At 47.3% G+C, this 27,747-nt stretch overlaps 1 protein-coding gene across 1 annotated transcript in view; it reads left to right on the forward strand.

Moving 5' to 3' along the window:
* The window catches only part of LOC111152657 (SH3 domain containing GRB2 like 3, endophilin A3), a 50,856-nt gene extending 27,325 nt beyond the window's left edge, over positions 1 to 23,531 (forward strand). The window contains exon 8 of the mRNA XM_022511203.1: positions 22,862 to 23,531. Within this exon, the coding sequence (XP_022366911.1) occupies positions 22,862 to 23,067 (206 nt within the window). The 3' untranslated portion in view covers positions 23,068 to 23,531. The remainder of the gene's footprint in view (positions 1 to 22,861) is intronic.
* Positions 23,532 to 27,747: the final 4,216 nt, after the last annotated feature.

Consider the following 27,747-nt stretch of genomic DNA (forward strand, 5'->3'; position numbering starts at 1 on the left):
GGATGGAAGTTGAAGTTCACTTATTTGCCCATGGATTTCAAACTGTCTCTCTGTAACACACCTGCCCGTGGGATTTTCTTCCAACACTGTTGTTATCTTTTGAGATTTTTTTTCAATTAAAAAATAAAAATGATGGGACTAATATATGCATATAGTCCCAGAAAGAAATAAACAGGCTTTTTTTTTTTTTTTAAGATTTTATTTATTTGCCAGAGAGAGAGAGTACACACAAGCAGGCAGAGCAGCAGGCAGAGGCAGAGGGAGAAGCAGGCTCCCCGCCGAGCAAGGAGCCCAAAGCGGGACTTGATCCCAGGACTCTGGGATCATGACCTGAGCCGAAGGCAGCAGCTTAACCCACTGAGCCACCCAGGCGTCCCTGCTACCAGGCTTTTTTTTTTTTTTTTTTTAATTTTTTTTTTTTTTTTTACAGAGAGAGATCACAAGCAGACAGAGAGGCAGGCAGAGAGAGAGAGGGAAGCAGGCTCCCCGCCGAGCAGAGAGCCCGACGCGGGACTCGATCCCAGGACCCTGAGATCATGACCCGAGCCAAAGGCAGAGGCTCAACCCACTGAGCCACCCAGGCGCCCTCTGCTACCAGGCTTTTAATGAAAAGCAGCTGTCCCCCTTTCTACCCTCTCCCCATCTTCATTTCCTGCTCTCAGAAGAACCCACTTTCAACTCTTTGTTTGGTATTTAGCTCCATTGTTCTAAATGATACGCTTTTATTGCGAGTTCTTAATTTTTTGGTTTGGGATAATATCTGTGGTTTCCTGATACGGCAGATGAAGACTGTGCTCCCTGTCCTCAGCCTCCCACGTACTTCCCCTCCCTACCTCCTCCTCCAAGTTACTCATAATCACTGTTTTCATCGTGGCACCATCATTTTGACAATGCACAACTCCCCACCCCACCCTGTTATGTAAAATGTTGCCTCTACTTCTTGGTGAGGACATGGGCAGCCCTGTGACTTACGTGGCTCCTCTTGGGTAACATCAGTCTTCCGCTTACTTGAGTGTATGGTTGCAGGATCTTGATTTCAAGCTGGGCTCTCCCTCCTCAAGTTCTGGCCTGTTGTAGGGGAAAGATTGGTGTCAGCAAAGGGATGGTAGTTGGCTTCTCTCTTTCTCCATCCACTACTTCTGTTCTTAAAGCTCCAGGGAGCACATTTCAAGCTCTCTTACGGGTCTTTTTTAAAAGTCTCCCTTGACTTGATGTGAAATAGGGAAGAACGTAAACACCACCCCCACCCTCCTTCAGGCTCTCCAGAAATTTCTCTAAAAGCCCTTTCTGATCTCCATCTCCTGACCCATCTGTAGCATAGACAAGGTTGGGATTAAGAGTCGTGAAAACTGGTATCCCATCTCTTCTGATCTGGTTTGTGTGTTTGCGATTTCCACATGGTGGTCTCCTGCTGATCCGTTTTTTGTTTTTTTTTAACAATTCTGCAGCCTCAGTGGTAACTTGATATATTGATATATCCTATATCAATTATTTATGCTGTTATGAGAATAAAAATAACACTTAAGCCGTATCATGACATGTACTACCATTGCATGCCCATTGTCATTCAACTTTTTATAGTGGGTTACTCTAGCTTCATACTGAATCTTGAAGTTGGGTGGTGTTAGGCCTCTAATGTTGGTCTTTTTCCAAAGCTCTTTGGGCCGTTCTAGTAGCTTTTCTATGTGAATTATGGGATTAGCTTTTCAATTTCTCTAAAAGAAATCATGCTTAGATTTTGATTTGGTTGAGGTTGAATCTATAAATCAATTTAGTGGGGATTTACAGTTTAACAATATGGAGTTTTCCAAGCTTGAACACAGTCTATTTTCCATTTCAGTTTTCTTAATTTCTATTCTGCCATGCTTTGCTGTTTTTAGTAGATAAGACTTAACACAGTTTTAAATCAGTCTCCCAGTACTTTATATTTTTCATGTGACTTGAAACATCATTTTTACAAAATATCAGTGACCAATTTTTTATTGCTACTGTGTAGGCATACCGCTGATTTTTATCTCTTGGTCTTTCCTATAGATTGTTGACTTTGCCTTTATTGTACTTGCTTTTACATTGCCATGTTGCCAAATTCACTTACTAGTTTCAGCAGATTTTTTGTAGATCCTGTAAGTTTTTCTATAGAGAGGATCATGTCATCTACAAATAAAGACTTACTGGATGTCAAGATGCCTTTAACTATTTTTGTTGCCTTTTTACCTGCTGGAAGCTCCAGTATAATGTTGAATAGAATAGTTGGTGTGCACCTGCTAGTTTTTTCTTGATATGAGAGGGGGTAGCCTTCAGTATCTCATAATTAAGTATGATGTTAGCTGTAGGTTTTTCATAGATGCTTTTATCAGATTGAATTCTCTTCCCATCATAGTTTGCTGAGAGTTTTTATTAGGAATGAATTTCTTTGGCATCTGTAGAGATAATGTGTTTTTTGTTTTAGTTTGTGAACATGGTGAGTTATGTGAAATTAATTAAAGCAGTCTTGTATTCATGGGATAAACCCTTTGTGAGAAAGGTTTTTTTTTTAAATAAACTTAATTTTAGAATAGTTTTAGATTTATAGAAAAGTTGAAGAGATAGTACACATCATTCCTATATACCCTAAACTGTTCCCCTATTATTTTTTTCCCTTATTATTAACATCTTACAAGTTTGGTACATCCCGTGACCCTGTATTGATACATTATTAATAACTAAAGTCTGTACTTCATTCAGATTTTCTAGTGTTTACCTAATGTCCTTTTTCTGTTCCAACATCTCATCCAAGACACCACCTTACATTTAGTCATGATCTCTGCTTACAGTCCTCTTGGCTCTGACAGTTTCTGAGACTTTCTTTTGTTCTTAAGAGCTTGGCAGCTTTGGGGGTCATGGTCAGGTATTTTGTAGAATGTCCCTAGTTGAGATTTGTCGATATTTTTTTCGTGATGAGACTGGGGATATGGAATTGGGAGTATGGAATTGGAAGGCCACAGAGGCCAAGTGCCATTCTCAGGGTATCAATGTGAATCGTTACTATTGAAGTTAATTGTATCGATGCTTTTGCTGGCCACCTGGTTGAGGCGGTGCTTGTCAGCTTTCTCTGCTAAAGTTACTCTTTAAAATAAATGTTTCCCTGTGCAAAAGTTTTTAACTGCAAATCAAATTACCCTGTAGATACTAGGCTGTTGAGGTTATCTGTTTCTTCCTGAGTGAGCTTTGGTAGTTTGTGTCTTTCATGGCCTTTGTCCATATCACCTAAGTTGCCAGATTTACTGCATAAAGTCTTTTATATATTCCCTTATTTTCCTTGTGAGAGATAGAGACTTTGTAGTGATGCCACTGTTCTCGTTTCTGATAGAAAATTTGTGTCTTCTCTCTACCTCTGGATGCATGTCTCACTGTCTTCTCAAAAAACCAGTTTTCTGTTTCATTGGTTCTCTGTCACTTGCTGTTTTCTGGCTCATTGTGTTTCACTTTGATCTTTATTATTTCCTTCCTTCTTTCGATTTTGCTTGCTCCTCCTCATCACATTTCTTAAGGTAGAAGCTGAGGTCACTGAGTCCTTTCGTCCACCCCAGTCTGTGTGTTGAGTGCTGGTTTTTCCCTCAAAGCACTGCTTTAGCAGCATCCCATAGATCTTGGTATGTTGTCTTCATTTTCATCCTCTTCAGAATACTTTCTGGTTTCATGTTTGATATCCTCTTGAACCCATGGTTTATTTTGAGATATGTTATTTAGTTTCCATATATTTGGGGGATTTTCCATATCTTTCTGTTTAGATTTCCAATTAATTCCATTTTTCTTAAATAACAGACTCTGTATGACTTGTACCCTTTAAAATTTTTTGAAACTTCCTTTTGATGGTCCATGGTATGGTCCATCTTTGTAAATGTTCTTCCCTTGAAATGCGTGTGTGTTCCGTTCTTGTTGGGCGGAGGGTTCTCTAAATGCCAGTTTGGTCAAATTGTTTGATAACGTAGTTCAAATCACTTGTACCTCGTGGCTATTTTGTCTAGTCTTTTCTATTAATTTTTAGGCAGAGGGTGTTGAGGTCTCTGACTGTAACTGTGGAGTTGTCTCTCCATCCTGGCAAGTCTATCGGAATTATGGGAAGATCGGTTTACCCCCTCCCCTCCCTTTGTTCTCACTGACCCTTTAAATATGATTACTTATACTGTTTTTAGTGATGGGAAATCTTTTTTTTCCCTCCAAAGATTATTTATTTATTTATTTATTTATTTATTTGACAGACAGAGATTACAAGTAGGTAGAGAGGCAGGCAGAGGGGGTGGGGGAAGAAGGCTCCCTGCTGAGCAGAGAGCCCGATGTGGGGCTTGATCCCAGGACGCTGGGATCATGACCTGAGCTGAAGGCAGAGGCTTTAACCCACTGAGCCACCCAGGTGCCCCGGGAAATCATTTTTTAATGCTTTAAGTAGGCTGTTCGATTCTCTCTGATTTTTTCTTTTTAAAATCCTATTAGATGTTGAAACTTTGTCTTTTTCTCTTTGGCTCATCTATTCCTTCATGCTCTCTAGATCTCTGTTCTTTTTACTTTGTCCTCTGAGAAAATTTCACCTTGTATATTTTTTTCCTTGTACCCATTCATTTATTTAGCCCATCAGTTGAATTTCTTTTTCCAACTGAATGAACTTAAAATAACACAAATTTATTGTCTTACAGTTCTGGAGGTTAGAAGTCCTAAAACCAAGGTGTTGGTGTTCCTTTGAGAGGCTCTGGGGAAGAAGCTATTGTCTTGTCTCTTCTAGAGGCTTCTAGAAAGCTGCCTTCTCTTCTCTTCCTTTCTCTTCTAGAACCTTCTAGAGGCTGCCTGCATTCTGTGGATTGTGGCCCCTCATTCCATGTTCAAAGCCAATGGTGGACCATCTTCCAAGCTGTCTGACTTGTGTTTGCATTATCATATCACTTTCTCTGACTCTCACCCTCCTGGCTTCCTCTTCTAAGGTCCCTTGTGATTACTGCTGATAAAATTGGGCCTGCCCACATCATTCAGTTCTCGTTCCATCTCAAGGTCTGTAATTTAATCCCATCTGCAGATCCCCTTCTGCCACATAAGGAAGGAATCCATAGGTTCTAGGATGTGGGCAGGGGGTGGGGAGATGGTTATTACTCTGCTTATCACACAATTTTTTAGTTTTTTAGTCAAATTTTTTAGTTTTAACATGTAATTTGTTAAGTCATTAGATTCCTCACATCCCTGTAAGGGACTAAGGGATGCTCTGATGAGAGAGGTGCATTGGTTTCTGGTTTTCTGGGTGTTTGTGTCCTCACTACCCCAACTTTCTAGTTCAGGTCCCTGCCCTCGTGACTCCTTCCTGGAGGCGGATGCCTGGGCTCCCCAGTGCTTGGTGCGGACCTGGGGTGGGAGGACTCACCCGGCCTCTCTGCTCCCAGAAGGCCGGCCCGTCATCCAGCCTGCAGCTCGCACCAGCTCTGGGCTTCGGGCGTCCTCAGGGCCTGCTTCTGGAGCACCCCTCGTCAAGAACCACTCTGGGCTTCGTATCTTCCATCTGCCGCATCCTCTTTTCTGCTGTTCTGCATGTTCTTCACGATTTCTGGTCCTCCAGCTGTGTTCTGTCTTGTTTGCCAACATCTGCTGGAAATTTTAAAAATACCTGTTTTACAACGGATGGAGATTGGAGATTGGAGGGCAGGCTGCTGTCTCGTACTCAGCCCGTGGTGTCAGCACCAGCCTCCCTCGGGTCATTCAGCCCGTGTGTCCCCCTGGACGCGTCTCCCTGCTGTTTGTTGTCCCAGGGGGCTTTGGGCGCCCAGGGGCCACAGCATAAAGAACCTTGAATTATAGCATAAGATGATTATTTTTTTTCTCAATTCTTTTTTCATCATTCTGAATTCAAGGAGAGAAAGCCACAGTGTTTACTTAGATGGGAATGTTTTTAATGTCAGGTTTTAGCAGAGAAAATAGGCTTCGGCCCGAAAGCCTTCTGCAGGCAGGAGTACCCAGCTTGAATTGAACAAAATTGTCTATTTTGGGGCGCCTGCGTGGCTCCGTCTCTTAAGCATCTGGACCCTTGATTTCGGCTCAGGTAGTGATCACAGGGTGGACGGATGGAGTCCTGCATCAGGCGCCACACTGGGGTCAGAGTCGGCCTGAGGAGTCTGTCTCTCTCCCTCTGCCCCTCTCCTGCTCGCGCTCCCTTTCACGCTCTCTCTCTTCAAGAAAAGTTTTGTATTTTCCATCGTAATTAGTCTCCTGGTTACATTCTCTATGGTACGTGGCACAAGTTTTCATTTTACATCTTTGATGTGATATTCCATTTAAAGTTATTTGCTCTCTCTCTCTCTCAAAAAAAAAATCTCTAAAGTTATTTGAATAAAGTTGATTTTATTAAAAATATTAAAAATTTAATATTTTATTAAAATATTGTCAAGAGCACACCCAGGCATAGTACTCTGCAGAGTTCTTTTGTATTGTATTAGGATAATTCCAGTGTCTCTTTTTTTTTTTTTTTTAAGACCCCAAAGTGCAATCAGAACAAGATAGGGTTTTCTCCCTCATGCAGTGGTCCACGTGGGTGCTGCTTCCAGCGTCCGTGGAGTCACTCAGTCCTGGGCGATGGCAGCTCTGCCAGCTTCCGTGTTGTCCTAGCTGTCACCTTGCCAGCCAGAGGAAAGGAGAGAAAGAACAGCAGTCTAGGCTAGACATTTCCTCTTATGCCAGTGAGACAGAAGTGCCCCTCTCACAAGCCAGGGATGAGAACAGAATCAGAGGACCTTGGGTGGTGGCTGAGCTGGGGTCTGCCGTCTCTAGCTGGGCGGCCACACCAAGGCCAACGGGAAGGGCACAGCCAGGTGCCAGTGCATAGAGATGGAGTGGCAGGGATCCCTGGCTGTGGCAGAGGCTTCTTGGTTAGACCCTGGCTCTGCTCTCTGGAAGGTGCAGGAGACCTCCCTGGGCCTGTGTCCCCTGGGTCCCTGATTTGCCTGCTCAAGAGTCCTTCATATCTTCCATGTCCTCACTTCACGTTGGAAGAAGTAGGCTTTGGAAAGCTACCCCTGGGGAAGTTGTGCTTCCTGTTGCCTGGGGACCTTTAGGGTCCGTCAAGGCTGAAGGGAGGCAGGTGTGTTCTCAGGTGAGGCCTCTGCTTCCTTTCACACCTGGCACCTTCAGAAACCTGCTGGGCTTCCGATCTCTAGCTCCTGGGCTGGTAACCACACCCGAGGTCCCATTCTTAGACGGAGCTCTTAAGGCCACCTTCTTTCTTGCTCTTCTTGTCTACACTTCCTTACCTTGCGGAGGCTGCCTTGAGGCCATCTCAGTCGTAGGTGAGTGGGGGTGGGGAGGCAATGGCTTTCATTTCATCTTTGCTGCAGAGCTCCATCTTTCAGTTGGTGTAGAGAGTCTCGGAATAATCTGGAACAACAGCCTGCTTGTCTTCTGTTCTTTGGGACAGAGAAGCAGTTAGGTTCTCTCGAGGCGCTGGGACCCCCTCCTCTCTTTCTCTCTTCCCTTGTATCTTTGCTTACAAACCAAGCAGTTCTTGTCTTTCTTCTAATAATTCGCTGGAGGCACCAAGTTGCATCTCGTGCACACTAACGTTTTGTTCTATCCAGCTTTTTCTTTCGAGCTACTGGTATGTGATACGCTTTCAAAGTTACCATAGGCCACAGTTTCACCAGATGTTCTGCCATGCCCTAACGAGGGTCAGCGACCTTCACGCCTGTTATACCTGCTTCTTCTCATCACTGCCCGCCCACCGACGCCGCACCCCACGCTTGATGGTGAGGACACCCCTCTGCTGGCACTAGGTTGTGTCAGGTAGTAGTTACTGCTCCACAGAGACTCTGAAAAACAGTGGTTCGGAAGGTGGAGATCCAGGCTGGGAGCCCAGGCTAGAGATTTCTCTTTAGGAAATGGGCCCCAATTGGCTCACCTCACTTCTACTCCCAGCCTGGCGAGAGCAGCGTCCGATGGCGACACCTCGCTGCAAAGACTGGGGAAGGGGGTAGGGAAGCCAGAAAGCCACGTCCTAGCTGGGTCCATATTCCTGGGGAAGAAAGTGAGCGTGGGTTTTGGTGGTTAGCTTGTGGCTTCTGCCGCAGACACATACTACACCTTTGTTGAGGAAGCCAACATCTGTTCTCTCTCTCCCTGACCTCTCTGTGGGGTCCCATGTAATTCATTTCCGTTAGAGTGTGGCCCCGCGCCTGTGCCCAGCTGCTGGTGGGGATGCATAGTAAGGTAACTTAAGAGTTGGCAGATGTCTTGTGTCAGGGGTCAAGTGGAAAATCCTTCACGCTTCGTGGGCTCTATGGCCTCTCTTATAGCCCTGTAACTCGGTCAGAAGCGGCCGTAGACAATCTGAAAATGAATGTGCAAGGCTGTGTCCCATTAAAACATTATTTGGCCTGCGGACCAGAGTTTGCTGAGCCCTGGGGTGACTCACTGGGAAATCCACTGAGCAGTGTCTATCAAAATTAATGAAAATGTTTATGCTTTCTCAGTGGCTTCATTCCTGGAAATGTATTCTAAGGAAATAATTTAAGCAGCAGCCTACCCGTCCTTCTGTTACAGCGCTGTCTAGAGACGTGACAAGCCAGATGTGAAAATAACACGATGACCGGTGTTTGTTTATATGTATTTGTCAGTAGTAGGATACCGGTTAAGGAGATAATGGAACATCAAATGGGACCTTATGCAGCCATCCAAATGCATTAGAATGGATGTTATGTCAAAACGTGAAAATGTTCATGGTACGATGGTTGGGTGCAGAGTTAGTGCAGTGTGGACAATTATGCAGATCAGCGTCTCTGTGTAGACCAAGTTAAAGGGTAGTAATTTATGGGCTGTTTTCAAGATAGTCTTTAATATTTGAATAAAAAGTATATTTAATAATGGGACAGTTGATGGCCCTTGAGAAAAGGTATACTTCCTTCTTTAATGAAATTGTGCATTGTGTTTTATTGCCTGTTCTCCCTGGCCGCTGGGAAGCTCCGCGCCAGATGCCAGGGACCGTTGACGGGACCGCAGCTGCCTCACGGTCCCTTCCTCCCCTTCCACCAGGGCGCCCGTGTGTCCTCATTAGCTTGGGACAGGCCCAAGTCAACTGTCCCAAGACAGTCCTGTGTCTGTCACTTTAGTTCAGTTTTTAGTATTTTCCCCAGCCCCGACTTTTACTCTCGAAAGTTCTCTTGTTTGGATGAAAATCTGTTGTTTCCCTAGTGTTTGTGGCTTTGCTTTTTGACTTCTGGTACAGAAACACTCTATTCTGAATATGTGTATTATTGTAAGCCACTTCAGGATTTCTGTTTGGAAAGAAGCTGGATAGAAAAACAAACTTAAGTAAAAACTTTGAAAATGCGTCCAACTCCAGGCTGCCCGTCAGCCGCCCTCCCCGCACTCTGAGTGGAGCCCACCTAGCAGACCCCAGCACCGAGGGTCCAGCTCCCAGCTCCCTTGCTCTCTTCTGCTATCCGGGAAAACTCAGCTCTCCTGTGAAAAGAGGGTGTCTTCATCCACCTGTAGCGATACTAACTTTGACCTCTCAGACTCGCAGTTTAACTGAAGTGTCACTTAAGGGCATAGGGACATAGCATGCCGTCTTTTTCAGTGCCAGAAATATGGCAGGTATATATTATACCCCATTTCATGGCCGTAACACACACACACACACACACACCCCATTTCATGGCCATAACAATATTGCAAGGAAGTGGTAACAGTAGAAAATAAAACAGAAACAAATAATAATGTAACAATATAGCCGTTACACTTACCGAGTACTTAATATGGGTCAGCTAATGTACTGAAGACGTCCTTCACATTTCTCATGAGGTTATTGTGCCCATTTTACAGACCAGTACGTGGAGGCCCAGGGAGGTTAGTTGAGATTTTCTCAAGGCCACAGAGACAATAAGTAGCAGAGCCGGACCCTTCATTTTCTAGATCTTTCACTTTATATCCTTAAGAAGGAATACTGGGGAATGTTTAAAATGTACAAGAGCATTGGGAATGATTTAGTTCCAAGCTCCTCGATCACGGGGAATCCATGGCCAGCGAGCAGTTGCAAAGGGAGCCTGTTGTATGCATCTGACTTGGACAAAGGAAATGCTGATAGGACAGTGAGTTCCTTGGCTTTCTTTTCCAGACTGTGCATGTCAGTGCTTTTGTACCCTCCTCCTTGGCCAGTAGCTAGGGCCCCAGGCAGATTAAGTTGTTAGAAGAGCAATGGTCAGCCAGAGATCACAGATGTGCAAAAGATGTCTTTTCGGAAGGCTCAGCGTCCCAAGGGCTCTTGGCAGTGGCTTTGGCCCCCGACTCCAGTATCGGGCTTCAGTGATTTGTGGGTGGAATTTGCGAGTATAAAGGGTCCTGTACTGTTTGTTTCTGGGGCAACTTTTCAAAAGTTCTGGGGCAACTTTTCAAAAGAAAATGGCATTTTATAGCCTATATTAATGGGAAATTACTTTCCATTAGGATCCTGAATGATTTGCACATAGTGTTTATAAAGCGAAGGAAAAATGTCAAGCATTTCACTAACAATTTAAAGCAAAGCTCCCAGAACTGCGCCAGGAACACATTCCAAGAACATTTTCTTCATCATTTCTTTCTAAAGGAACAGAGAAGAGGGAGATGAAAGGACGCAGGTCCGTTAGGCAGAGTCCATCGTGGGGCCGAGATGGACTCTTTGATAGCACATTTCTCGCTGCCTGAGAGAATGAGTAAAGTGAGCCAGGAGCAGGGGAGGGGGCAGGGGTGCGGGTCACCTCTCGAGATGATGGATTGCGGGCAGAACCGAGTTCAGCCCTGGCTCGGAGGAGGCCCAGCCCGTCCAAGCCCGTGTGCATGGGGTCACGACGTCTCATCAGCGTGTGCTGCCCCTGTGTCCCCAAAGATACAGCGGGGCCAAGAAAAGCCCCCGGGCTGAAACGTGCGCCTGCCTTGTTCCCATAAAACCCTCAGTTTTGAAGAAAACAGGCTGGGAGTCTGCAGCCTAGGCTCGCGTGTTATCGGGGCCCCTTATTGTCACTTATGGAGTTAGAAAAAGAATACTTTGCATTTCTTATCAACTCCTTTATTTATGAGTGTTTTTTCCCTTTCCCCCATTTAAGTTCTTAAAGAGGGTGTCACTTTCTATACTCCCAACTTCGGGTTCATACGCTCCAGCTTGGGGTCGACTTTGAAAACAAGGAAGGCCGAGGGTAGGGAACACGTGTGGGTTCCAAGTGCACGCTACGGGCGTTGCAGAGTGAGGCGAAATAAATCTCTCAAATGGCTTCTGTGAAGACATTCTCACTCCCTCCAGGTATAAAAGAGACTTTTATATAAAGTTCTTGACACTGCTAAGGGGGCTTGGAAGTAACATCTGGAGTCTGAGTCGTTCCCCTCGTCGGAGCAAAAATCTCTGGGATTACATTAAAAAATAAACATTTATTCCAAAGTCAAGTGTGAAGTTCGCAACTTGAAGAAGACAAGCACTTTCCAAAGAGAAATATATGCTTTTTTTTTTTTTTAACCTAAATTTCCGAAGAGGAAATGAAAATTTTCACTCGCAGCGACCGTGGTGATCGCTCAGTGGGCAGGTTGTTTCTTGCATTTTCTTCTTTCCTTCCCACAGTTTTCTTATTTGTTTTTCGGTCACCAACCCTCCCCTTCTCTCTCCCCCCCCATAAGCATTTCTCTATATTATCAGTGGCGGGTGGGTCAGAGCTATTGACAGGAGAGAAGTAAACAAGGCCTGTAGTGCAGTTCAGAATCTGGCACTCATTTGCTGTGTGACTTTGGGGGAGTTTCTTAAGCTTTCTGGGCAGATTTGAACTTGCCCCTCAATGAAGTGATTGGATTGAATACATTGTAGGTTTCCTCCACTCTCAATGCTGTGGCTGCTGTAGTTCATGAGTATTTAGCTTTCCTAAAAACGTGAGAAGTGCACAGATTGACCATTTTATGGGTTCTCTGTTTAAAAAAATATTTCTTTAAATTGATGGAATGTGAACTGTGATTTTTACTGTTGATCAGCAGCCACTGACTCAGGAAGGGGGAAGAGTCCTTCTCTTACTTTTCATCCCAGGGGAGCTTTAGAGAGGAAGGCTTTCTCACGGCAAGGAATGGTTTCCTGAAATTCTTCTAAAGGGTCTGTAAAAAGAGTTTTCGGAAAGCTGTAAGGTGTGACTTCTGATTTAGTGGTGGGAATTTTACTGCTACTTGGCTGAAATGATGGCATGATTTTATTATCTCAGATGCTGCCTATTTAAACATTTTGATATTCTGCGGTGATGAAGCATTTGGTCTCCAAGCTAAAACTTGAAATGCCCTCATCTAAAGATTAACATAGATACTCATGTTTTTTAAAAAGAGTGTAGAAGTTGATGTTTCCTGGGATAACACAGAGGGCAGCTCTAAGGCACGGTCCCATAGGACTTTACGTTTGAGGGGCACCTGGGTGGCTCAATGGGTTAAGCCTCTGCCTTCAGCTCGGGTCATGATCTCAGGGTCCTGGGATCGAGTCCCGCATCGGGCTCTCTGCTCAGCAGGGAGCCTGCTTCCCCCTCTCTCTGCCTGCCTCTCTGCCTGCTTATGATCTCTCTGTCAAATAAATAAATAAAATCTTTAAAAAAAAAAAAAAAGGACTTTATGTTTGAGTCCATGAGAATGACCCCCCCTGGAGTTGTCCTGTGGGTGTGGCCCTAGCTGCAAACTCCAGTGCCAGATTATGGGGATGAGAGACACAGGGCAAGGGTAAGAAACCCGGCACCAGGTGGCTGACACCAGACCTCCATGACAGGTGCACAGAAGGGGAGAGGGGAGTCTGTAGCCAGGTATGGAATACTAGTCCTGTCCAAACCGGGGCGCTGACCGCCAAGAGCAGCTGTTTGTTGCCTCGGAATATGGGCCCAGAAGAGGCAGCCTTTCTGATTTTTCAAGAGAAGCCAGAAATCATACATTTGCTTACATGCAGTCTCCTGATTTTTAAGTATTGATAACTTAGCCACACTGTACAGAGCAGGGAGCAGGCCAAACAAAACCCATCTGCGAGCTTGAGCTCCACACTGGGGGCCAGGAAGTCGCCTCTGATTAAGGCCACCGTGTCTCATCTCCTCTCCCTTCACCGGGAGCCGAGAAGGCAGCCCACAAACGCGGGACCTAGTGGTCCCAGGAAGCTTTTTAGATAATGTCTCGGGACTCGCAAGGCTGTGCGAGGGGGAGGGCAAAACACTCCCTGCGCACACCCACCTCGTGCGGCCGGTGTAAGCTGTCGCAGGTTGGAGTTACGGCGGGAACAAGTCACACCTGCTTGTTTAATAGATTCAGTGTAATGAGTAAGCTTGAGCCCCCCGACAAGAGATTTCCACAGGTCACGTCTCCTGTGGGTGCATACAGTGTTCTTACTTCTAGAAAGAGAGTTCGTAGACTTTCACTAGACTTTTCTTAGTAACTTACTACCTGTCTTATGGAGCTTGGGTGGCTCTAACGGAATACCACAGACCAGGGGCCTCGAACAATGATCTCTCCCAGTGCTGGGGCTGAGAGCTCCAAGATCGAGGTGCCACCAGATTCCACTTTTGGTGAGGGTCTGCTTCCTGGTTTACGGGTGGCTGTCTTCTCATTGTGTCCCAACAGAGCAGCATTGTCCCATTCACGAGGGCACACCCTCATGGCCTGTTCGCCTCCCCAAAGCCCCCCATACCACTGCCCTGGGGATTAGGGCTCCAGCGTAGGAATTCGGAGGGGATGCAGACATTTAATCTATAGCATTAACCACAGATTAAGGCATAAAATTTGCAGCTAAGAAAATCTGGGCCCAGGGGTGACCTCATCCAGAGCTAGAAACCAGGGATCTGCCGTTCCCATGTAGTTTATTAGCAGTGGACAAAAATAGCATGTCAGAGGCGGCGGACAAAATGGTTTTTGGGGTGTTTATTACAATTCTGCACCAGCGCTGTGTCTGGGTCAGCTGCAGGGAAAGTGCTTAACTTCCAAATAATTTTTCTGCAAGGGCTTGAGATTTTAGATTGGGAAAAGAGAAATTACAATTTGAACCAAACCTCATAGGTTGAGGGGAGGGGGGTGCCTGGCCGGGAGGGAGTAAGCGCTCGCTGGGTGTTGGAGAGGAGTCAGAACTGGACTCCAGTTTGAATTTGAATCCGGTCCGTGCCCTGGCGGGTTAAAAGGCGAACTACCCCATTGTCCAATGGTGCAGGCAAAGCCAGCTCTCAGAGCCACCTTGGTGTGCAGCCAAAGCCTCCAGAGGGAGGCTCGGGTCCATTCCCGGTTGGTTCACTCCACCCGTGAACAGGAAACTTGCTCTCTGCAGCCCCACGGGTAGCATTGGTGGTAAGGAAACACCCCCCGAACTTCCAGACGTCCGCCCAGGAAGTAGGCGGAACGGGAGCCTACCTGGCCCAGGCAGGTGTCACCTGTTGGCCTCAGTATTAGATGGGCTGTGAGGTCACAGGGAGGTCCAGATCCTGGCTCTTGGTTACTCCTGCTGGGTCTCAAGCTCATGCTCGAGAGAGCAGATATTACCACCGTGACTGCACGGGGTTATCCTAAGATCATATCGATCGGAGGTGCTGGGCAGGGTGCTTGCCACGGAGCAAGAGCCCGCCCCCGCCGTGGCTGTTCGTGTGACCTAACTGGTTATCTGATTTCTTAGCCTACAGCAGACTGGAAGCAGCAGATTAGAAAGGCCGAGGGACGGCTTCGGGAAGGTCCACTGACGGCAGGAAAGTGACAGGTCACAGCCTGGCGACAAGGGAGGCAAGAGAAAGACTTAAAAAAAAAAACCAAACAAACAAACAAAGCAGGAACAAAAAGTCAAAAGGCACAGCAGTCTGGGGCATTTACTAAAAGACAAAGAGCCGTCCTCAGGTCAGTAGCTTCTGGTAGACGCCAGACCTTGTTCCCTGATGGGCACACACGTCGTATAACTCTCGTCTCTCTCTGCCCCCTTTCCCTTCCAAAAAATAGGAGTAGGGGATCGAGGGGGCATCACAGCTTACCTTTTCAGTGGGGACACCTTGCCCCAGGTGCCTCTAGGGAATGAAGTCCCCAGAGACAGCACTAGCAGACAAGAGCAAGTGGGGGGCTCCTGCGAGGGTCTGGAAGGGACCCAAGTTTAAGTCCAGCAAAGAAGAATGGCAGGACTTTTGTGCTACGGAGGGAAGCATGCCCCCTGCCGCGCGGACCTCTCCCTGCCTCTCCCCCTCCACAGTCAGTGCCAGGAGCAGGAGTCCAGCCCTGGAGAACTGGCCCCCAGATCCTGGCGTGGAGCAAAGGGGCAAGGGGAGCACAGGAGCAGAGCAGGCTGCAGAAACCCAGGGCCGGCAGATGCCATGTTCACTCTGGAGGCTACCGCGCCACCTAGAGTCAACTCCTGTGTTTGCTTTGTTTCTTTGTTTCCTCACTGAAGCCTGAGCTGCCCACTCAGAAGCAGGCGCTCAGGCAGAGGAAACAGGACCGGGAATAAGCAGCCAAAGGACATCTCTGGAGCATGTGGGACCTGGTAGACCTTTGAGGGCCAGGGAGGGCTGTAGGAGAGAACGCTTCCAAAGAACGCTTCCAAAGCAGGCCAGGCTCTGAAGTCCAACTGATAGACCCGGCCCCCTGCCCTCATGCCCACCCCTGGCCTGGGGTTGGCTCAGAAGCTGAGTGGGGATAATCTCACAGGCCAGTGATTTTCAGGCCAAGAGCAGACTCTGGACCCAGATGGAGGCCACGTCTCAGCACCACTGCTGAGTTGCTTTGAACTTGTGAATGCCTTCATTCCTCCATCCCCCAAACTGGGGGGAGTCATGGTACCAGAGTAAAGCCATGGATGTCAGAAAGCCACTTAGAATATTGTCCTGGCACTGAGGGTTATGATGTATCCCCGGTGCTGGTGGGACCATGGGACCGCGAGCAGAAGGAGAGCGCTGGGCATCTCCGTGTGAGTGAGGGGCCCTCTGCACCTGGGACTTGGGGACACAGAAGGGAGGATGGGGAAGGGCACTCCCCAGAACTTTAGTGTTGTTAAAATGATAAGAGGGGACCCAGTATTGTTAGGTACCAGGCCATAGTATCGCCAAGAGGGCAGGGAACATACTTTAGGGAAACTCGAGTTCCCTGCCTCTTGTGCATTCCCAATGCAGTACGCGCTCACCGCACGCCCGGCCCCCTTGAAACTCCTGTGTTATGGTCTCCTTTTTCTCTTTTTTCTCCTAATGGTGTGGATCAGGGCTTGAATAATAAATATTTAACAGGGACCCTCCTTTTTCTCTGTTAAAATAATCTTTGTTGTGGTGCTTTCACAAGGAAGACTGTTTTTCCCACCTCCGCTCTCACGTTCCGTTAAGCCAGGGCTCGGGAGTAAGAGAAAATAAACACAGGCCCCTTGGCCAGGGCAGGCAGGCGGAGGCAGCATCTGTGGGGTGGCCCGGACTGGGGCTAGGGGCGTCAGCCACCTGCCGGACAGCATGGGCCACTCCTCAGCCAGCAAGGTGTGCCCAAGCTCAAGGAGCAGTGGCTGCGAGGCCCCAGGGGACAGAAGGAACGAGGTGTCCCCAGAGACAGTACACTGGATAGAACCCACCTTTCCTCATGGGAAGGTTTCTGCAGAGGTGCTAGCTTCTGATGGTGGGAAGCTGGGGGTCCCATGCAGGTGTTTGTGTCTGGTCTGGCGAGGAAGACCCCCCCCCATTCTGCCTGGCCCCGTGGGCTCCATCCCATGCTGACTCCGACCCCTCTTCGGTGGAGAGGGGAACTTCCTACATTATCACTTCGGTGGGCAGAAGCTTGACTTCTCTTAAGTGAACTGAACTTGCTTATGCGTCTCCATTTAGAGCAGTGGGGGAAACAAGTTAATCTTTTTTCCATTTCTACTGTTGGCCAAAAAAAAGAAAAAAAATTAATCTTTTTTCCATCTCTTCTAATGGTGGAAAAAACCATAATCTTGCCATTTTAAGGTAACCCAGTCTCTTCCAGTAGAAAGTGCACTAGCCGTTTATCACTTGGTCAGTTCGGGACTTAATCCCGGCCTGTTCCGTCGAGACTCCCTGTCAGGGCAGCTCGTCTTTCTCGCAGACCCCCTCCTCCGCACACCGCCCCCCCAGGATGTTGCCGGAGGCTGGGGACGCTGCGTGGACGTCATGGTGGCAGGCAGCGGGGCTGGTCTGGGGCTGAACTGCTCGCACCGCTGGGATCATTTGTCACTCCAGGCCCAGCTCCGTGGGCCAGACCCCCTGCTCTGGCTTGTGGGGGCTCAGCATCCTGCCCGCCCCAGGCCATCTTTGGTCCAGCTCTCCCCTTCCCCACAGCACCTCCTCACTTCCGGAGGGCACTCGAGATGTGTTCCAAGGTCATGGGGAGCCAGGGGTGGCTCCCTCAGGCCCCTCCCTGTGTAATTACACCTCCCCACCATGCTGGCTGGGAGCACTTGGAGGATGTGCGTCCTCCCAGAGTTCCAGTGGGAAGTGGAGCCTAAGACCCCCCCTACCCCCCACCCTGGGTAGACTCAGGGGAGCATTTCAACCTTCTTGCCCACCCTCTTCTCTCTCCAGCCCCTTCTCCGCCTCTAGAAAGAGCTCATAGCTCTTCTCCAGTGGCAGGAAATAGCCCTTCCCTCTCCATGGCTTGTAATCAAATCTCCATGCTCTGGGTTCTTCACATCCTGGTTCCTTGGACTCCAGAAGTCAGCCTGTCTGTCTGTCTGTCTCTCTGCCTCTTAAATCTCATAAAAGCCCACCTGGCTCTGGTCTGGGCATGAAAGCCTGTAAACCTTGGCTTTCACACCAGTTTGTGGCTGAAATGGCATGATTTGGGAACCTAGAAGTTACAACATTGACTGCGTTGTTCATGTGCAGGCTCTCCGCTCTCCCTCAAGTAAGGGAGGCTGCAGTCCTTGGGCTGAAGGCCCCCAACAGTGGAAATGACCCAGCTCGACAAAGGCACTGGGTGATATTCCAGAATATCGTCCTGCTGCTGCTGTAGGCCAGGACAGCCAACCCCAGCTCTGGTGGCACTGTGTGCGGTGCTGGGGGCCATGCAGACATGGCCGGAGAGCCAGGTGCTCACGCCTTGCCTGAGTCAGGGAACTGTGACCTGCCTCGTGACGCCAGCACACCGCCTCTCAGGAGAGACGCCATGTTTGGGGCTCACTTGCTGATGGAGTGTGATATGAGCGCTGGTCGTTTTCCAGCTCTTAGAAAATCAAAGTGGGCAGCGTGGCAATGGTCCCTTGCCTAGAATAAATGAAGTGAGAAGTGAGTGATGTGTCTTTTCCCTGATTTGTTCAGCGTGTGTGCCAGCCGTGCACACGTAGGCACATGCCGCTGGCTGGTGGGCAGGGTGAGTGTGTGCCTGCCATTCAGCATTGATTTTAGTCACTGCAGGTAGCTTGCAGAGTCAACGGGAGGAAAAAATGTTATGTTGTTAGACCCTTGGTCAGTGTGATAGCCCATAAAATGTCTTGGCGACCCTTAGCAGTATCCCAGATCATGTAGGAGGTGACATCAGGGTAGATCCCAGGCTGGGAGCCCTGGTGTCTGGTTCTGGCTTTGCCATTAGCCGAGGGGCCAGGCTGTTGTGACCTCTTGGAGGTATCACTGTGTCTTCTTCAAAAAGAGAGCGGTCCATGGACGGCCACCAGATACCCTTCTAGCACCGACATTTCATGTTCAAGGAAATCTTGATGATTTCCAGGATCATCTAAGATGACCGTGTGGTTTGGCACCTGACTCCATCTCCCTCTTCAGTGCGCTGGGAGGGCAAGACATGCTATAAGGCTAGTAATCACTTCGATAGACCACATTACAACTGGTATTCATTAATAGAGTTGACTTCAACTCAACAGTCCAAGTTGGCGTGGATTTTCAGTGCCCCAGCTCACCCGGCTAGGCATTGCCTTTCCAAAGGAAAATGAAAATTCTGCAGGCTAAACTCAGTTTCCAATGCTTTGAAGCGATGGAACGTCATTCTGTTCAAATGCAAGATAACGAACTGGACCTCGTGTTGAAGTCCTTCCACGGCCACTATTAGGACAAAAGGAATATAGGAAGTTGGGATGGGATGGAGGCATGTCCTGGAAGGAGCCATCCAAGTGCTAGAAACATTGCCTGCCTTCTAGAGACTACAGTGCACGTGGATTCAGGTTCTGAAAGGCTCTTCTCCCTGTAAGTCACCACACGGGAAGGAGCGTCCTCCCTGGAGAGGGAGAAGTGGGTCACCTCCCCTTTCCCTACCGGCTGAAACTCCTCTACACTCCCAAGCTCTGGTTGAAGAAAGTGACTGAAGGGAAGGCCGTTAGGCGGGTGATTTGCAACCTCCCTTGGACCCTGGAGACACCTGAGAAATTTTAAAAATCCTGAGGCCCTGGTCCCAGGGTCAGAGCTTCATGATATCACTGGCCTAGGGTTCTGCTGACAAAGAGCTTATTAGTCAGCCGCCATGTTGAGAGCCACTATGACAGGAAGACAAGGGGTCATCTCAGTTCCATGGAGAATTTCACTGATAAACAGCCTGCAAGGGAAGGAGGGCTTGGCTTCTGCTCCCACCCGGGTGTGGACAGCGTGCTGGGAAGGTCAGGAGTGGGGCTGGCCTGAAGGAGGGCCGCCCCGCCTGTCAGAGAAATGAACGGGCCCCATGCAGGGATCTGCTGCCCAGGACTGAGGGGCTCCTCATTTGACCAACCAGAGAAATACCCAAATTTCTCCTATCTTTCCGGGGACATGAAAGGTTTGGTGAGGAAGGAACATAATCTTGAGCAGAACTTGTTTCAACTCTCAAAGTCAAGAGAGAGAGAAAGAAGGATGTTTTGTTAGAACAGAAAAAGGAAGTAAGAACAGAAAGCATCAAATAGGATGGCAGAGGTGAGACGACGTGAGTGGATAGTTCAATCCTGTGCAGGGATTAAGCTCTTCCTAGAGGACTTGGACCATGAACCTGGAGTGGTCTCGACCTGGGACACTGCCTCCCACCTTTGCAGACCTCGCTGTGCTAGTGTGACCGAAGAAACAGGGCCATGAGGAGTTGGCTCTGGATGGTGTGGAGACCTCCCTGGTCTCCTTCTGGACGGCCTGTTGGGCCTTCTGCTGGAGGCCTCTGCCCCTGGGGTGGTTGCCAGGTAGACCGGGGGTGTGGTTTTCCTGGGGCGGGGCTGGCTTCCTTCCAGCTCCATCTTCCCTGGGACAGTCGTGTCTGCGCTGGACTCAGCAGTGTCCATGCCCTTGACCTGTCTGGGTCGGGCATCACCTCCCCTGCCCAGGGCAGCCTCAGCTACTCCATGTGGAATCATGAGAACCACTGAGGCCACATGTCCCTGTGAGAGGCTATGGTGAGCTGGACCAGGATGACCCCCTCTCCTTCCCAGACATTCTACGTCACCATCATAAACTGTCCGAGAAAGCATTCTACATTCAGAAATCCACAAGCCAAGATAACTGGGGGCAAATTGTTTCAAATCTTCAAGTTCGAATATTTTAGAAAATAGAAAAAAATTTTATTTTTTAAAGCTGACATGCTCTGATATCAAGGCCTGACCAGAGTATAAAAAGGGAGGAATTTCACTTTTAAATATAGATGGAAAAATTTTAAATAGTAACAAATTTAGTCTAGCTCTAGGATAAAAGTATCACCCACGAGAAAGTCGTTCCTGCTGGGCCTGCAGTGGTCATCAGTCATTAAAAATATTCCGGGGCTGCCTGGGTGGCTGAGGTGGTTAAGCAGCTGACTGGATTTTGGCTTAGGTCCTGATCTCAGGGTCCTGGGATCGAGCCCCATATTGGGCTCCACGCTAGGTGGGGGAGTCTGCTTGAAGATTCCCTCTCTCCCTCTGCCTCTCGCCCTGCTCATGCTCTTCCTCTCTCTCAAATAAATAAATACATCTTTGAAAAAAGAGTAGTAAAAAAATACGATCCATTTAAAATCAAAATGAGATTTTTTAAGAGTAATTGCTATGCCCAGTGTGGGGCTCGAACTCACTATCCTGAAATCAAGCACTGTATGCTCTACTGACTGAACCAGCCAGGTACCCCCCAAAATGAAATTTCGAGGGGGGGAACTCAATAAAGTTGACCAGGTGGAATGATTTCATGGTTTAGGAAATGAGGAGCTTACCTTGTTAATTATTAATGCTTAACCTTAAAGCTACAATATTTAAAATGATACATTGTTAGTTTCCTGAGTGGAATAGTGGAAAAAATAGAAAACCCTGAAATACGTCCAAGTGCACGTGATCATTAAATATATGACAAAGATAAAAGCAGTATTTGCAGTCAGTGGAGGAATAATGGGTCCTTTAATGAGTTGTCTTGAGATAACTGCTTCGTGTCATCAAAAATAAATAATGCCTCTGTTGGCCAAAATTCAGTGGAATTAAAAGTAAAAATTTTCACATGAAGAAATTAAATCATTCCTGGGATGCATTTAGTTGAATGAATGTGGAGGAGAAACTAGGGACGGAAAGGTCGATGAGCTTGACTGTGCTGATTAAAATTTCTGTGTGTTCTCTCTGTGTGCCAGAAACCCCCTTCCCTGCCCATCCCCAAGACACGCTCCAGAAACAAATGGAAGAAAACATAATACATATAAAAAATATTTATGACATTTTATAAGGGGCTCCTGAAACTTTTAAGACAAAAACAATGGACAAATAAACCGGTAGTAAAGGTTTAAAGTCTTGGAACAATTGATGATCCTATGAATAGTGAATTCCCTTCTGAAGTTTACCTTCAGGTGTTGGTAGTGCATGTTTGTAAATAAACATGCATTAGGATGTTTTTCAAAGAGTTCTGTAGGAAAGCCAAGAGAGAACAAAAGAAAAAGAAGAAAAGGAGAGAGAGAAAGGAAGGAAGGACCTTATCTATCCAGCAATATAGGAGGTGGGTTATAGAAATTATGTCATACAGTATGTCATAGCATGACACAGTGTGTCTGTGTCATACTGATAGAGTTGACAGCTGGTCAGCAATTGAAAGTCTTCCGGAAAGAGATTCACAATAATATGGATAGGAATGTTCTTTGATGAAAAGAATATATTTATGTAAATACACAGATATGTTCATCAAGACATCTGGAAGCTTCTCCACCAAAATGTTAATTTAACATTGGTTAGCTCTGGGTTAGTGGGTTACAGGTGACTTCTCTCAATTTTACATGCTTTCCTCCCCCCTTCCCTAGTTCCCCCTCTCCCTCCCTTCTTTCTCCTCTCCTCCCCTCTCTCCTCTCCTCTCCCTCCCTCTCCCTCCCCCCCTCCCCTTCCTTCTCTCCTCTAACCTTTTCTTACTATTGCCATGTTTTAGTTTTGAAATTAGAAAATAACTATTTGAAAAACCTTTTTCTGAGAACTTCTGGCTTCACACAGGGAGCCCAGCACGTCAGGCTGGTCTGTGAATAGTTTGTCCTCTCCCGTGTCATGCCCTGCCTCATTCCAGCTCCTGGTCACCAGCTCCGGGAAGATGTCCCAACCACCCAGGCCTTTCCTGCCTCCTTCCCTGAGCTTCTGAGCTATAAGTGATTCTCCACCTCATCTGTGTCCTTTAAATCTCATCTGTGTCCTTTAAATGTCCCACGCATACTGTCCGGTGTCCCCAAAGAAACCATAAGCTCCCTGAGGACAGGGATCGGGCCTTGGAATTCTGTGTCTCCCTCGGGCTCCAGGCCAAGGGGAGGAGCTGCTTTTGGGGAGGGGGGCTGGGCCTGACTCCTCCAGATGGGAGTACCCAAGGGAAAAGCCAAAAGCCTTGGGCCCAGGAGGTCAGCGAGGGCGTCCTGGGGCTGGCAGCAATGAGTGGCCGAACTGGCCCTGTGGGGAGGAAGCTGGGACCCTGCTGCTCATGACCTCTCCAGCTCCCACTCCTCCAAGGACAATGTATCACATTAACCTGTACTTTTTGTCTCCATATAATGTGGACAGGTTCTAACGTTCCCATGGACCAGCCCTGCTGTCGTGGTCTCTATGATTTTGAACCAGAAAACCAAGGAGAACTAGGATTTAAAGAAGGGGACATCATTACATTAACCAATCAAATAGATGAAAACTGGTATGAGGGGTTGCTACACGGAGAATCTGGATTCTTCCCCATTAACTATGTTGAAGTGATCGTGCCTTTACCTCAGTAAATGTGTAACTCACACTTCGGACATACTTTCATAACTGAAATGAATTCACACCAGTGTTCTCCCAGTGTGGTGGTCTGTGACATCCTTGTTCTTTGACCAACCTAATGACTTTTGTAGGTGTGTTCTCTTTATAATGTATTTTATATCCATTTCATTTGTATAAATGATTTTCCTGTCTTAGCTACATGAAACTATAGTTTTTTGTTTTGTTTTTGTTTTTGTTTTTTTTGCTTATTGTCCTAAAAGTTACCGGTTCAATAAATGTTTGTGCTTCTTGTTGCTAAAAAGAAATCGCAGTTATGTCCACGAATTGCCCGTTTTTATCCCTCAGCTGCAACGGAATGCAAAATTTGAAACTTAAGAAATGCTAAATATTTTGTTTCCTGACATTACTGGTGTCATCCGGTCTTTCCTTATGTTCTAGCTGACTGTGACTCGCCCAATAAACATGACACACCATGTTGGCAAAAGGCCTCGGCTGTTCTTCATGTTGAATTAATTTCCAGGCGTGGTGGTGGGGTCCAGCTGTAAACTGGCCCCTTGCCCCGGGGCTGGCCAGCGGGTCCCAGTGTGGGTGCCTGGGTGCTTTTTACTGAGTGAGCAGTGTGAGAGGGAGGCTTCACTGTCCCCCAGTTCAGACACAGCACACCCTCCTTCCACCTCAGGGATAGAAAACTCTTCCATGCACTGTCAAGTCCATTTAAAGAGCGTGTAGCACAAGCTTTGGCTGCTGCCCGATACCCGGTAGGTATTTCGCGCCGGTCCTGTTGGGGTGCTCAGGAGGGAGCAGGAGCAGGAGTTGGGTTGAGGTACAGTAACAAGACCGCTCGGGGTCAGAGAACCAGCCCCTGGCCTCGCTCAGAGTACAGACTCAGGTGTACTTTGATCCAGGGGTGCCACAGCACCATCAAGTAGGGTCGAGTACGCTTTCTCCTTCCACAGAGAAGAAGACTCATCGGATGGCTTGCCCACCATCCAACAACCCGTGGTGTGAGGGGAGTTTGAACTGCACCCCACTGCCCACTGAGGTGCCCACGGCGGTCACCAGGCTGGACCTTGCTTTTCACGGATGTTAGTTCCAAACGCTCAGCAGCCAGGTTGGTTCCAGGAGACCAGAACCAGACTGCTCAGTCTTCTGGGTCCTTGGTACATCAGTAAAGTCCCAACAACATTCTGGACATTTTTCCTCCTTTCTCTTCCCACCAGCTCCCTTCCCTGACGCCTTCTCTAAAGCAGCTGTATACATAGCGTCCATAATAAATAATAATAATGACTAACACTGATGGAGTGACTACTGTGCGCCAGGTGCTGCTGTGCGTGTTTAAATGAATAAACTCAATCCTCCTATCAACCCATTTTGCAGATAAGAGAACTGAGACACGGCTCGGGCTGGGGATAACCTGCCCACAGTCGGTCATGGAATGCCAGAGCCGGGCTCCTGACCTAGGTGGTCTCCCTGCCACGCCTGTGTTCTCCCCACCTCTCCCACACTGCCCCTCATCCTATGTGTTTGCCCCCACATACTCGCAAATTAGCTTTTTATACCCCACCAGCTCTCCGTCTCTAGTGGCCATGTTTGAAATTTATCAAAGAGAAGAAGTGCGGAGCCATTCTCGCTGCCGGTAATACGCTTCCGAGTCTTGTCTGGGAAAGAAACTAATTGCAGTTCACTGAGTTAATAAGCAGTCGCTGCAGAAGCTGCACTTACAGACTGGGGCGGGGGGCGCGGGGCGGGGGAGGTTTCAGTAAATGGCTCCCCTCTTTCCCTTGTGAGTTCTAAATAAGCCGGGTCATTAGTTGGGAGTTAAAACAGGTAAGAGCCAGTGTGCAACCTGCATCGTGAGGCTGTGTCAGACAGTGGAGCAAAAGCATCTGCTAACGGAACCCCAAAGGGCTCAGACGCACTCACCTGGTCCAGTCTGGGAAGGGTCACCCGCTCTTACAGGGACGAACCTTCAACACCGAGCGTCCCGCACGGCTGCCAACGGTCAAGAACGCCCGTTCCCTGTGTGCAGGCCGCCTTCCAAGGAGGGGCTGGGATACTGGTGCCCCGTTCCTAACCCAAACTCAAGCCAGGGAACTCAACTAGCTAGGGCTATTTGGAGAAAATCCCTCCTCACAGAAACTGGGAGAATTCCATTCGGGGAATGAAGATGAGCATAGTTCAAAGAAGACCCAAGTTATCAGAAGCCCAGACGGACCTATGTAGAAGGGGAAATGGAGCATTTATAAGAAATAGCCTTTATAATGGTTTTTAGAATGAATTTATAACCAATCAGTACGGTGAGAAAAGAAAAAAAAAAAAAGGCCTGAAAATTGAAAAGCAAGAAATAAAACTGTTTATCTCTCCCTCTCTCTCTCTCTTTTTTTTTTCCTTTCAGAAAACAAGAAAACAAGGTTGGATATGTAGAAAATTCTTAATCTACAAAAAAAAAATTAGAGCTAACATATATATACTAATATATAGTATATATACTAACATATATACTACAAATTTATCAAGATCATGAGATAGCAGACAAAAATCAATATGTTTCTGTATACTAGAAATAATTATTAAATGTTAGATTTAATATAATAATGAAAAAATTTCATAAGAGCAGCAGAAAGTACAAAAACAGTTTTGAACAAAAGCTATGCAAGACCTTCACACTGACAAGTGCACAAATTTGCATATAGAAATTGCATACCTAATAAATGGACAGAAATGCAAGTATTGTTAAAATGTCTGTTCCTAGGGCCCCTGGGTGGCTCAGTCAGTTAAGCATCTGACTCTTGGTTTCAGCTCCGGTCACGATCTCAGGGTTATGGGCTCAAGCCCCGCAGCAGGCTCTATGCTGGGCATGGAGTCTGGGATTCTCTCCCTCCCTCCCTCCCTCCCTCCCTCCCTCTTCCCTTCTACTCCTCCCCCTGCTCAAGCTCGCTCACTCTCAAATCTTAAAAATGGGCATAATTTCTTAGGACACAAAAAAGCACTACCCCCCCCCAAACAAAATTGATAAATTAGACATAATTAAAATTAAAAACTTCTGGAGTGGCTTGGTGGCTCACTTGGTTAAATGTCCAACTCTTGATCTCGGCTCAGGTCTTAATCTCATGGCCATGAGTTTGAGCCCTGCATTGGGCTCCAAATGGGGCAGGAAGCCTACTTAAAAAAAAGAAAAAGTTTTTTAATTTCTGCTCATCAAAGAATGCCATTTAAAAAAGTAATAAAAAGACAAACCACAGATGAAAGTATTCATAATGCATGTCTGGAAGAAAATAGTCACAATACATATTATCTTCGACTATAGACTTATATTCAGAATATGTCAAAAATTCTCACGAGTCAATAATAAGCAATTAAAAATGGCCCAAAGATTCGAAGACACGCTTCCCAGAAGAAGGTGTGTAATTACCCAGTAAACACATGGAAAAGTATTCAACATCATCCGTCATCATCAGGGACAGACCCTTCAGCCGTACCAAAGAGGCTTAGAAGTCTATTCCCAGAGACATTAGCAAACGTGGGGTGTAGGGCTAACACATTTACAATCTAATTTGTAGCAAATAGGTTCTAGTGATCATTACTGAAAAAGAAACCATGGTTTAGAGCTGCGTTACCTACAGGAAAATAGGCAGTGGGCATGGACGGTTGTGTCCCCCTGCTTCTAAGTCTCTGCCCGAGGTTCCAGCATCCGTAGACACAAAAACAGCCATCAAAGATACCTGAGTGACAGCGTAGCCCATAACGTTGAAGCAACTCCTGCTGAAATCCACATCATTGGAGCAAGATCAGAAATTGACTAGACATATATTTAGGACACTAAGAAGGGTAGGGATGAAGGGAAACGGAGAGAGAAGGCGCAATTGGGTTAGTTGACAGTGTCCTAATTGGAAGTCTCTTCCTGCTTGAGAGGAAGGATTGTAGATCAGGTTGGGTCCGAGGTAAGGGGATTAGGGCTCCTAGGGATGTCTTGTGAATTTGTGCTACACTGCACGAGATAGCTTGGCCTCCAGTCCATGTGTTCTTGACAACACTGGGTCTGGGTTAAGGGACACCAGCTGGTGTGGGCAGTACTACATGGCCATGTCTGGACAACAGCTTTGACCTCACCTCAAGCTGAAGATACTTTTGATCGCTCAAGAAACCCTGTAATACACCAACCAAAACATCCTGGAGAGAGGAAATGCCTGAGTTATTTGCGTTTTATCATTCCTTGATCTATAGGAAAAGTCCCTTCTGCTGCAGATGGGTAGGCGCTTAGAAATAACTCCGTACTCCATTTAAGGAGCAGAACGCTGGCATCTGGCCGTGTCACAAATCCTCCCCGCTGCCTCCAGGGGGCAGTCTCACAAGGGCGGGTCAGTGGTAGCCCCTTTGACGAGTTCTGTTCCTTGGATCCTCCGTGGATTTCTTTGAAACAACCCCGGAATCCTATAAGCAAGAAAGTGTTATGGGCACATCGGTAAGTGTCCATGTTGCAGGCAAACAACAGTTCGTAGCTCGGCTGGTGAGCAGGGCAACTCGGCTAGACTGGAAGGGATAGAGAGCGTGATCTAAGGAGCGAAATTCAAAATTTGATGGGAATGTTGGCGTTTTAGGAAACGTGGCAGGCAAAACACAGGAGGACAAGGTCAGGAGTCCATGCCGATCTCAGACCCTGGAATTCAGCCCAGGAGGCAGGGCTGGCTCCCTGT

The sequence above is a fragment of the Enhydra lutris genome, unplaced genomic scaffold (assembly GCF_002288905.1).
Source record: "Enhydra lutris kenyoni isolate GAN:26980312 unplaced genomic scaffold, ASM228890v2 scaffoldscaffold29, whole genome shotgun sequence".
NCBI classification, from domain to species: Eukaryota; Metazoa; Chordata; class Mammalia; order Carnivora; family Mustelidae; genus Enhydra; species Enhydra lutris.